We start from the raw sequence: 12,340 nt of genomic DNA, 5'->3' as shown, positions 1-12,340 counted from the left end.
TTCATGCTAAACAAATGTATGAATCCGTATTTACCATTGCGCCAAAATCCGGTGCTTTCATGCTTAAGGATAAAGATTAGGATGGTTGAATTTTGTTTGAGAAGAAATTTGACAGTAGTGCACTCGCGTCTAACCTCAAGATGCTACATACCTAAAGGTGCTAGCGGCTGGCTATTTAGCTTGACGTGTAGAAAGATGACTTTAACAACCCATAATCTCAAACCATATTGTTGAGGTAAAAGCTTTAATGCATGCTTAAACAATTACATCACCGAAGTTTAAACTGATGGAAATGTCGCATTTACAGAGAGCAGAAAAACCAGCTGTAGGTTTTTGGTAGGTACTTTTAATTTGAGATATAGGATTAGAACACTGCTGCTATGGAGTTGAGTAACGGGAGCTAAGCTATTAGACATTAACTACCCTACTCTTCACTAGTATAAAAAGGTTAATGAATCTATACAGAAGATTACGCTCATAAACGTGAGGTTAGCTTCCCTGAGCTGATGGAGAAGTCCAACGGGAAATTGGAAAAGGAAAAATGGACATATAATAATGTAATCGTTCCTTGACTACCATCTTAATTTCAAAAAGAATCATTAGATGACTTTTCATTCATCTCCAACTAAAACAAAGGCAGAATTCTCCGACATTGGCGAGGAGTCTCTCTCCTTACATACATTTTCTCGTACGGGTTAGGAGGTCTGGTAGAACCATCTTGGATGCTGCCCGCATTTTTACCCTCCCTCCGTGGTCTTAGTTCGTTGACTATGGAGCTCCATCCTTCAGATGGCTGCCCCAGGGAGTGTTTATGGCGAGTAATCCCCTTAGCCATCTGTAAGATCCAAGCAAAATAAATCACGCATGAAGAGTGATAAAAATTGAGTAACAGATTCATAGAAAATCAACCTTGACTCTGCAATGACAAGATAATCTTTGCGTTGAATTCAGAAAGTGCTTCTTCAATATGAGAAATGATAGAGATTCATTCCCTCGTACACAGAGTTTTGTAGGCTTGTGTTACTAGTTCCACCCATTTTCAACATTTGGGAGGTCCAACTACTCTCTTTTTATTTTCATTTTTTGTACATGTTAGATCCTAGTATTCGGTTGCCGAGGCAAAAGTTCGGGTTACAAGCTTACCTTCATTTTGTTGTACTTCTCACATTCCTTCATGGATACATAGGAATGGACCACATTAGGGTCTCCAGTTGTGGCATCCCGAAGATCAGACATGACATTCAAGTCAGGATTGCAAGGAAGAGATGCAACACGAAACTCTCCGTCACGAGGCTCGGAGAACCTGCAGAAGAAGAGCTGAGTTCAGAATTAAAGGACCAGTAATATATTAAGGAATGATTAACTAACTGGCGGTGGTGATGTAAATGAATAGAAAACCAAAATTACAACAACATTTATACCCATGTGGACATTGGCATTCCGAGGATAGTGATTGGCGTCTGGAATGTTGTGATAACCTCTGCTTGCTTCTTTCAGATTGATGTGCCAGGCCATAAGTTATATTGGCATGGACGTAGTACTGTTTTGCTCTCATGAATGCTTGCATCCTTTTACGTACCATGTATCCTCTAAACAGGGCTTGTACCCTCACTAGCGATTTCAACGCCCTGCGAGCCCGCCTTGCCTGATTCGCAACAACTTCCCATTTGTCACAATGTATTCATAGTTACACATGAGAAACAGGAAAACATTACTACTACTACTACAATTACAACTCTGAATTGATTACCAAGTGACCGCGATACGCGCTCTGAATCTTCATGGCAGCCGAGGTTTGGAGGTCTGTAACCCTGGGTTCAGTGATGAGCCTTCTACACATTGCAACTGCAGCATTTGCGGTGGCAATGACAGCGTTAGCAGCTGCAACGGTGGAGGCTACCATTGCAATTGCCTCCTTGCATTGCTCAGCATTAAGAGATGATGGAGTAGTGGTCATATGGGAAGAAGTTTCTCTTCTTCTTAACCTTTCACCATCTCTTCTGCCATCACCAGATTTGGTACCGGAGATCATGGAGCTCTCTTCATTCTCCTTTTCCTTCTTGTTAAGCCCAAAACAGGGCTTCAACCAACTTGTTATTCTACCCATTTCCTATTCTCCAAAGCAACGGCGTAAGATTTTTTTTTTTTTTTTTTTTTTTTGACAATGAGAGCTGGGAGGTTTGCGTTTCTGAAAAAGCAGAGCGAAACACCGATGGATGATGGATGGGAATGTGGTTCTCAAGCCTCTTAAAATAGTGAAACTTGCAGTGATCACCGGCTCTGTCCCAACTCGTTTTCCGGGCTGGAATGTTGCTAATATTTTGGGATTGATAATTTCCCACGTTATTAGGGAATTTAAACAGGAGGAGAAAAAAAAAGAAACTCATTGTCCGGACTGGAAGGTTGCTAATATTTCACTATGTTGATTGCAATTTACAATAGGATTTTGTTGTTGATTTGGGTAATTCTCAAATCCAGGTCAAACTCTCAATTCACTATGTTGATTTTTTATGTTCAATTGTGCAAAATTTTTAAAAAGCGATAATATACAAAAATCCCAATTAACCACTTGCCAAAAGTTTGTGTGTGTGAAATTTTTCTTTTTTGGGGCTGGGAAGAAAATATATGCATCAAGGCAAAATTAAATTTTTAGTGCTTTTTTCTTATTATTATTATTTTTTGCTTTCTATTGAAAACTTAATATTTTGTTTAATGTAATGACTACTTCATTTGAGCTAGACATAAGCGACAGATTTGATAAATTCAAACAAATTTTGCTGAGATTAATAATAACAAAGTTGATAATGGTAAAATTTAAGTTTTAAGTAAATTATATTGGAATAATAAAAACTATGCTTTTCTTACACTTTTCTCTAAAATAAAATGCAAAATTTTTAATAAATTTATATATTTACTTCCCACGAATAGATTGAACTCTGCTTTTTCTTGTGGTTCAACATGGCAGATTGGGTAACCTTATGGCAAAAAAGCATCAATTGTGGGGATAAAATTTGAGATTGAATCACTTTGGAAGTATTTTATGGAAAGAGTCAGTATTATTTTGGACAAAAACTCCAAGAGAAGACTTCCATAAATTAGCTATTATAGACTCGATCAATTGTTTATTTTAAAATGTTAAGACATTTGGTGGAACTGGTGATAGAATTTAAAAGATGTGCTTATTAGAAGGGAAAAAAAGAAACGAATGACTGGAAGAAAAAAACCCAAATACGTTAACTAGTCTATAATTATGCATAACTTTTTTATCTTTGTTATTTTTTCACCTAAGGATATCCCACAGGGATCGATCATGGGACCTGCTAGTAACTATCAGGCTACGGAACCGATCGAACTACCTGCAGGGGCAATTAAGCACAACTTATTGAAGATTTTCAAGTTTGATGAAACTTGCTCGTCCTATAAAATGTTCTTGAAGAAATTTTCAGATTCACTAAACGTTGCTCATCCTATCTAATATTTCATGGAAGGATGGATGTTTCAATGCATCGGACTCTATCCCCACCAGTGTTCTTGACTTCTTTCTAACAACATTAACAACATGGCATCGCAAACATATGACAAAACTCTCCACAAATTGTTTTTGGAGGATTTTCAAGCTTGCTCACCCTAGCTAATGTTACGATTCTCTCTTTAAGTCATGATTTGTATTCTAATTATAAAAACACAAAAAAAAAAAAAAAGGACATTTGTTGTTCGGTTCGTCTTGAAACTTGTCCAAATTTTCTGATTTTTTTGGGGGTCTAATATACTTACACTACGCTTGTACTCCATAGGTGACTAACTATTATTCAAATTTTCTTGTTTACGCTAATCCTAGTAAGTCGGACAAATAGTTACTTGTAAATCGAACAGGAGTGACAGGTTGTTCAAAGTTCAAGCAAGAGAAGCTTGAAAATCAGTTTCATTCATACCATAATTTGCTGGACATTGATTTTAGGAAGCCTGTAATACAAAGATAGGAAACAAAATAAAATCAAGAGAATTAAGAAAGCTTCAGGACTTGAAGTCATAGCTTTGATCAAACTCAACACACAAGAAATATCCCAGCACCCCCTTTATTTCACAGTGATAGGCGGACTCAAAGAGTGATAACAGCAAAGCTTACATTTGAAATTTTGGCAACTGGGTTTCATAAGGTAAGAGCACGCAGTTTCTTATGCAATACATTAGGCAGCAGCAATTTCAAGAAAAGCACAAGTTATGGGCTCATGTAAGTGTTGCAAAAATTGCTCTTAAAGGGAGCAACTCTTGTCAACTTGGCGAGTAGCTTGAACTCCTCCTCTTCAATTCTCAACAATTCATCATCTGCCACTGCCAATTTCAAACACCTGTCCAGATATCTTGGTCCAGGAGATCATAATGCAAGATTGTGTTCCTGCATAGCAGGACAAGACATTTAGAAAAGAAGTTCACGTTGGGTGTGTTAGTAGTATATGCAGCTCCCTCTCTCTTTTGGCTCACACACATTAAAACAGGCAACCAAATTGAAGAGTGACTTCTTCTCGAGGGCACTTGGGTATTAAACACAAAAGCACATGGTAGTGGCAACCAATGGTTTTTATGTTAACAAGTGGATTTTGTTTGGAAGATGTCTTGACTGTTCTGTTCAATAAAGAGAAGCCTCCAAGCATCAAAGTTGTTTTCAGCCACGAAAATTAACCTTGGAGGACTAATTCAGGCTTGACTGGATCATATAAAAAACCACAGATGTAGCACAATTGATGCAGCTTTACTATTGGGACTAGAAGTCTAAACATACTAATGCGGAAATGTAGATAATAAAAGAGCAGACGTCTGGTTTTGATAATGTAATGCGAGTATTTGAAGGAATCCAAGAATACCTTATACCTGGAACTGGGATGGTCCTTAAACCCACGACTTATAGAGATGAAAACAACATCCTGACTGCCAACTGCCTGTAAGACAAGTAAGAACTACAGCTTATCATTCTTTGTTCCTTATACCTTTTTCAAAGAACTAATAACGTCATAGAATTTTCAGCTTGTGAGTTAGATCATATATATCGCCATCACGCTAATGCAACTGATCTATTATTGGTTCTGCACTTATGTCATCCGGTAATCAGATATGTCATGACTTATTATGCGAATTCTTGACACAACATAACAACTGAAGAACCTTATCAGTTTGGTGTAACATGCAATTAATCCTTCCAACAAAGTCTCAAAGAGTTAACAAAGTACAAATCAATCTCATATACAAATCAGAAATAGTGAAATTTACTTGTGGTTGAGTCCAAGTGTATCATCCATTCTTCCTCAGGCATTATAATTCACAAAACACCATCCCTGATGGACAGCAGTAATTTGCTTATAGTGTCACTTTAAACTAAATGGTACAAGCAGTTAAAAACAATATGTATAGTCTGCCTTGTGGCTTATAGATCAAAGTAATATGTAACTAACACAAATTTTCATAAATTATAAAATCATCCGCAAGTCAGCAAAAGAATAGAATACTAATAATTGCAATTTCATGATAAGAAAAGAAATCAAAATTAACCACCAGAGAAAGAAGAGAAAAGAAATCACAGCATTTTTAAGCACGCTTATGATGTATGTCAGAATTATCCTAAAACATTCAAAATGTTCAGTTGCCCAGAGTTAAGTGCTGTTTTCTCCAAAAGATAAGATTGGTAATATTTCTGCACAAAGAAGGATCTTTCATATTTCAGAAAATCATTGATAATTTTCAGCAGAAAATTGCAGGAAACACTTAAGTAAGTGATTAGCAAGTGCTAATACATTTCATATTATACATGCACGAATTTAAAATCTTGCATTGCAGCTTCATGAGCATTTCTACCAAAAGGAGAGTGGAAAAAAAAAGTAGCTCAGCACGTCCAAAATAGTACATGATGAGATCGTCCACATACCTTTCCAAGCTGTGTCCCCAGATGCTTGATTACAGGACGCATGTGCTACCAGCAAAAAATCATAAACATCGTGTTTTATAGAATCTTGATGTCTTTCTAGGTTTAGCACTCTACAGCTCCTCGACAAGGCCATTCAAAGGATCTGATGTAGTTACACCATACCTGCAGTAATTCCAGCTTCTTAACTGCCAGCTGCAGGGAAAAAAAATTACAAGTGTAACTCCGTGTACTTTACATCAGATGAATCTTTCTTTCTGACAACCCACAAAAGGAGCATAGGAAGCCTAATCATTGGGTGAGTTTGTCCAAGTTAGCGATTTGGAATCTGATATACTAAATGAACCAATGGGCTTGTCAATTAGGCAATTTATCTCAAAGTTCTGCATACCAGTAGTAATGCCATCCTCCTCTTCATGTCAAGCATCTATCAAACCCATCTGACAAGTCTGTGTCTGGGTTTAGCTCTTGCAAAAGTGTCCAACTTCCACACGTCATCTAGTTTCCATCTCGCAATATGGCTATCAGACCAGAATATAAATCAGAACTAGAGCAAATTTGCATCTCTTCATCTGTAGAAACCAGCCCCTGATGTTCCTGATTTCTTGATGACTCAATTAAAGGAACAGACCTCAACAGATCAGAACTTGGGCTAATTTTCATTTCTTCATCTCCGTGAACCTGCTTTTGATTTTCTTGACTTGTTGATGACTCAGCCAATGGAACGAATCTCGAGCCCTTAGAAGCTAGGCTCCTTTTCATCAAAGTACTGAATAGCAACTTGGATTCTTCAGTTCGACCTGACTCACATAAGCCACTCAGAACCATCTCATGCACAGCAAAATCGGCAATAACTCCTTTCTCCTCCATAAGTTTTAAAAATGAGAAGGCTTCACCTACTTTTCCTTGTTTACAATATGCACCAATTAAAGTATCAAACGTGCCACGGTCAATTTCAAATCCTTTATGGTTCATTTGAGTGACAAGTTCTTGTATCACCTCAATTTTTCCAACCTTACAGAAACCACAAACCAAAATCCTGTATGTGTCAGCATTTGCACCAATACCCCTCTTATCCATAGTACAGAAGAACGAAAATGCTCGTTCTACATTATCCAATCTACAATAGCCTGCTATAATCAAATTACATGTGTACACATCCATCTTGAATCCCTTATCAAGCATCTCAAAAACCATCCTTTCGGAATCTTTAACTCTACCGGAACTTGAAAATCCATCAATTAAAAATTTGTAAGTCTCAACACTGAATTCCACGCCTTCTCTTCTCATTAACTCCAACGTCTTATCCAATTCGTCAAAATTCCACCTCTTGGCACAAGCATCCACCAATGTATTACACGTAATTATATTAGGCCTTATTCCATAACCGACCATTTTCTCAACTAATTCTCTAGCCCTTCTAATCTCACCACTCTTACACAGGGCATCAACAACAACTGTCAATGAAAACACCGAAATCTCAATTCCAGACTCTACTATTCGATAAAAAAACTCAATTCCCAACTCCAACTGATCACATCTCGTTATTTCGATCAAAAGTATAGTGCAAGTTCTCTCATTTATCTCAACACCATTATTTCTCATATAATCAAATGTCTGCGTAGCCTTATTGAACTCTTGGTTATCAGAGTAAACTTTAATCATCAGATTGAAAACTTTAGCACGAATAAAAGGCTTATAACAGTTATTCTGAAAGAATGAAGCAATAGCAGAAAATGGGCACCTGCCATTCTCATGAAGAATCAAGAATGCCCTCAAAAGATCCTCAGCATCCTCAAACTTTCTTGATTTGACAAGCCTGCAAAGAAGGGTCAAATGGGTCTCAATACTGAGCTGAAAAGAGAGTAAAGCTTGGTTTTTCACAAGGAAATTGAAGAAATCAAGGCATTTGGGAATTTGTATACGAGGGTCAGAGAGAATGAGGTGGACAAAGTTGGAGGTAAGCTTGGAGAGGAGATTGGTGGTGGTTGCTGGGATGGTTTGAAAAGTTGAGGTGATCAGAATTGCGGATATAATGGTGTCTGCAATTTTGGCTTTGGGGTTTTGAGAAGGGTTTGGGAGTTGGCATTTTTTAACAGTTCTGAGGTTCTGGAGGAGTTTTTGGAGTGACATCCTCCTCCGTCCTGCCCACTGTTCCTGGTTGGATTTTGTAGGAGGAGGTGAATGAATTTGGTGGGCCTCAATTCCCATTTTCATTTTTTCAACTATGCAAGAGATGGGCTTCTTTGCTTATATCCGTGATTTGTTAGGAAGCATAGCCCACTTCGCATTCAAATGATAACCCAAAGAGAAATTCATGTTCAGATGACAAAATACTTGACTTGGTCAGATCTCATATGATCCCACGGTTCCTTTGGACTCCTTATATTTGATCATATAAGTTTTATTATGTACGGATGTGACAGTAATGAAGGATTTGTAAGAATTTGATTGATGGACTTTACTACGTCTTTTCTAGATGATGATCCTTTTTTTTTTTTTTTTGTGTGGTGTGTTGGGGGGCGGGGAGGGGTGTAATTTTAGAAGGCTCTCTTTGAGATTTCTAACAATTTCATTCGCCTTCCTTGAGGTTTGCAAAATAACACTAACCTCCTCTATAGTGTCATATTAGGGAAAAATTAGTCATATACCCTAACATATTATGTCCTATTGGAAATTAACATTTGGCAATTAAGTAATTAGGGAACCAATTAACTATTAATTGTTTGAGATTTTTTTTTAAATAATGAACAGTAACTTGCAATTACAAAATGGTGTTAATTGATGTACTAAATATTTGTTCACTCCCAAAAATTGATACACCAAAAGTAATTTATCTGGACTTTCTGTACTCTAAAAAATGGTTCATAGTTGCCTTGCAATTACACTTGCAATATTTGTTCTTGATGCTAGAGAATGTGGGAGAATTTTACGATTTCCTCCTTGATTTTGTTACCAAAACTTTAATTTCATGGGAGGTTAGTGTAATTTACAAACCTCAAGAGAGGTTAGTGAAATTATTAGAAATTATCACCCCCCCCCCTTTTTTTATATATATATAATGGATCTTTTATTCCACTCTTTTTTTTTAGTATAAACGGAAGGTTTTGAACTCGAAATCTCTCAGTTATACTCTCTCTCTCTCTCTGTACTGTCCAACTTATCTATCTTCCCACTTTTTATCCCACCTTCTATTACATTGCCATGTATTTTTTTTTGTAATATTCCATTTAAATTTTTTCAATGTTAAAAAACAAAAAACGACAATAAGAAAAAGGTACAGCGCAAATTGCTGTATTTTGTTTTTTCAGTCAGTTATATACTTTTTTTTTAAACCTAGGACTAGTTATGGGAACCTTTTTTCTTAATAAAAGTTTGAGTTAAAATGGAATTCTTATGAATGAGACATGGCAGCACAATAGAAGATCGGAGAGGAAGCATGGTATAAAAGTGGGAAAGAATATTAGGGTCCTTTTTTGCAGGATTCTACTCGCCTCGAGCCTTAGGGTTAAATAATGGGGAGAAAAGGCTGTAAGATGGTGACTGGTGAGTGGGCATGGAGGTTCAAGTTGTTTGGTCCTGGCTTCTTTTGTGCCCCACAAAAAACTTTTTTCCTGTGATGCATATTATAAACAACGTTACAAATGTGTCAATTTGTACTTCTGCTTTCCTTCACGTCAATTTTTTAAGAAGATGCTTTATACTAAGCTGATTCCCCCATTTAAATAGTATCTTCTTTAACGTGCTTTGTAGCGAATTTGCCCATTCGTCTCTAAACTTGTTTTAATCTGTATCTTTGCAATGGTGAACTTCTAATACATACTTTTCAACTTCGTTCTGTGATTTTATTTGTACTCTTCATCAGAATTTGAGCCATGCAATGCATTTTTGTTTTTGTTTTAAAAAAATCCTGGAAGAGAATTGGTAATGTGCACTAATCCTGAAACTATTCATGCTTCATCTTTCTGAAACATCAGCTTAATTTTTACTGGTTCACTAATCAAATCTCCAAATGAATAGATGCCTCAAGCTTTTATCTCTTTAAAAACAAAATAGGTTAATTACCATCTTCACCCCAAAATAGGAACTAAATCGGTTTTTGTTGCTATTTGTCTACTATAAATATCTTCAAGAATCCTCCTCGGTCAGGAGCCACCGAAATGCAGTCAGCTTCCCTACAACACAGTTTTGCAACTAATCATCGAGCATGACATGGATGCACCATTTTTAGCAAATACACAAGTACAATAGATATACAATATATGCAACATGATATCAGCTGGCTTAACCCCTTAATTGGGACAAATTTGAACACCATTCATGTCCTTAGAGCTCTTAATCTGTAGCTGAATCTTATGTTGGAAATAGTAGCCAAACCAGGAGTGGTGTTGGACTTCAGTTAATCTTGGGAGTTGGATCGAAGCAATATAATGTGGTTAGACATAATGACGGTGATGACAAACTAACTAATTAAAGATGGCCCTTGTATGGATGGAGGGTAATCGTTTTGCCATTCTTTTGGCTGGAGTCAGAACAACTTTGTGATAAGTGGTGGAGAAGATGCTCTTTGTCCAAAATCACATTCAGCTTCTCTTCTTTTCTCTCTAATTTTCACCAGGCCCCTGCTAGATTTCATCTTGTTTGTACCATTAGATTTCTTGACTATGACTCAAATGGTCATTCACTTGCCATTTATACGCACATTGCATGGCATCTAGGACCACTGAGAATAGCAGGACCAGTCGTAGTACTACTACTATTAGCTTTCATTTCAAAGTTGTCGATGAGATCATATAGCTTTACCTTTTTTTTTTTTTTGTTTCGCATATGAAATTAATTATTTTCTCAAGTAAAATAGATTCTTGATTGGCTATAATTTTTCAGGCGAATGGCCATCTTTCAGAGAGAACCCCCTTTCATTCATCAGGATGCAGACCAGTAACGTGGCTACCCCTTGGTTTCTTAGCCTTTAAATCCCATCTGAGCTCTGCGATGTTATTCCTCTTGCCCGTCTTCTTTAACATTGCGACAATGGCCTATCTACTACTTTCCTTTCACCTTGGACTTGAACAGATTTGTTGACTGCTCTTTGGACGTGATAGTCAGCAGAATGAATTGATGGAAATGATACTGAATACCAGAACTTGAACTCTTTCTTGGCATCTCTTAATAACTTCGGTAATATCATCTCAAGATCAACAAGGTGATAGAAAATGCATAATGTCTTTAGGGCAAGCAGAAACAGGATGATTAACTTCTGTTTCCAGTTATATGTAACAAATGATAGCTTTGTTTTAAACTAGGGATGGTAACAAAAAGCATATCAGTGATTGGTCGCCATGCCTAAATAACGATAAGAACCAATATTACTGGATCCAATGTTCGTGCTAAAACTATTCGGTTGTCTTCCAAATAGAGCAAGTGTTCCTACATTTATAAGTGGAGTAGGTTGTTCTAAGTTAAGGAGTGATATCAAGTCAAAGATCGATTTGAAAGAATATTAATCAATAATTTTCAAATATTATGAGAAGACTTATAGATAAATAAAGTAGTCATATATACATATATATGTATGTATGTAAATGTACAGATTTTTTTGGCAGAATGTAATGTACGATTTACAATGTATTTTCGCTTTTGTTGCTTTTGGACAGCTTTGACCTTTTAAAAAGAAATCATCACATTTTCAAAACAATCGAAATGAGTCTTGACCCCTCTGTGTGTGTGTGTGTTTTTTTTTTTTAAAAAAAAAAAAATTCCTTGTTTAGTGTAGGAGAAGAATATTCCCGATTGGAGTAAAAGAATTAGTTTGGTCAAATAGGAAATTGGTCCTCAGTATGTTATTCCTTCTTGTTGAAACCCTTCTTCAGTTTCTTTCTTGATGTGGTTTCCAATTCTTACATTCTCATGAAAGGACCAAATCATCAAAGCTGAAATGAATCAAATTGATCCCCACGCACTCCTAATGGATTGAAATTGATCACATGAAAACACTGAAAATAATCGAATCCCAGAAACGTAATTTGCAAGTTTCACCTGTGGTAAATACTTGGAACAGTGGTCAAGAAATTTTATAGACGCATCTCGAATGATTATTTTGTTTTGTAAGCCCATTTTAAACAAGTTTAAATTAAACAACCTTAAATCCTGAAACTTGGAACTGTGATAGAATAGTAATTCTTGAATAAATTGAAATTATTCTATACACTAATGTTGTACTATAGTTGATTTTCTATTTGTTAACCCTCCCGTTCCTTCTCGTACCCTTTTCATCCCTAATTGCAATTCAAACTCTGAATTTAGCAATGACAAAAAACTTTTAGGACTTCCTCCTAACCACTGAATTGACCCATGTTTACCGGAGTCGAATGATGAGAGTCGCATTCCATGCAATGAAGAAGAAAGAAACACACTAAAGTGACACAA

At 36.5% G+C, this 12,340-nt stretch overlaps 1 protein-coding gene across 5 annotated transcripts; it reads right to left on the bottom strand.

The window, feature by feature from the left end:
* Nucleotides 1–4,034: 4,034 nt before the first annotated feature.
* Nucleotides 4,035–8,080, bottom strand: LOC113727448 (uncharacterized). 5 transcript variants are annotated; one of them, XM_072076810.1, is made up of 4 exons: nucleotides 6,306–8,080; nucleotides 5,918–6,201; nucleotides 4,863–4,937; nucleotides 4,035–4,396 (listed from the first exon to the last, which is right to left on the bottom strand). In XM_072076810.1, exon 1 carries the CDS (start codon nucleotides 8,045–8,047, stop codon nucleotides 6,413–6,415), a length of 1,635 nt encoding a protein of 544 aa, XP_071932911.1. In that variant the 5' UTR covers nucleotides 8,048–8,080; the 3' UTR covers nucleotides 4,035–4,396; nucleotides 4,863–4,937; nucleotides 5,918–6,201; nucleotides 6,306–6,412. The 5 variants fall into 5 exon arrangements, with proteins under 5 accessions (XP_071932911.1, XP_027107432.1, XP_027107443.1 ...); XM_027251631.2 differs by having other exon boundaries at nucleotides 5,918–6,109; XM_027251642.2 differs by having other exon boundaries at nucleotides 4,870–4,937; nucleotides 5,918–6,109.
* Nucleotides 8,081–12,340: the final 4,260 nt, after the last annotated feature.

This window comes from Coffea arabica, chromosome 1c, assembly GCF_036785885.1.
Source record: "Coffea arabica cultivar ET-39 chromosome 1c, Coffea Arabica ET-39 HiFi, whole genome shotgun sequence".
NCBI lineage: Eukaryota > Viridiplantae > Streptophyta > Magnoliopsida > Gentianales > Rubiaceae > Coffea > Coffea arabica.
Note: the sequence above shows the minus strand (reverse complement) of the source record. Positions and strands in the feature narration are given on the sequence as shown.

Coding starts and splice junctions, on each gene's coding strand:
- LOC113727448 (XM_027251614.2), bottom strand. CDS start 8,047: ATGTCACTCCAAAAACTCCTCCAGAACCTCAGAACTGTTAAAAAATGC.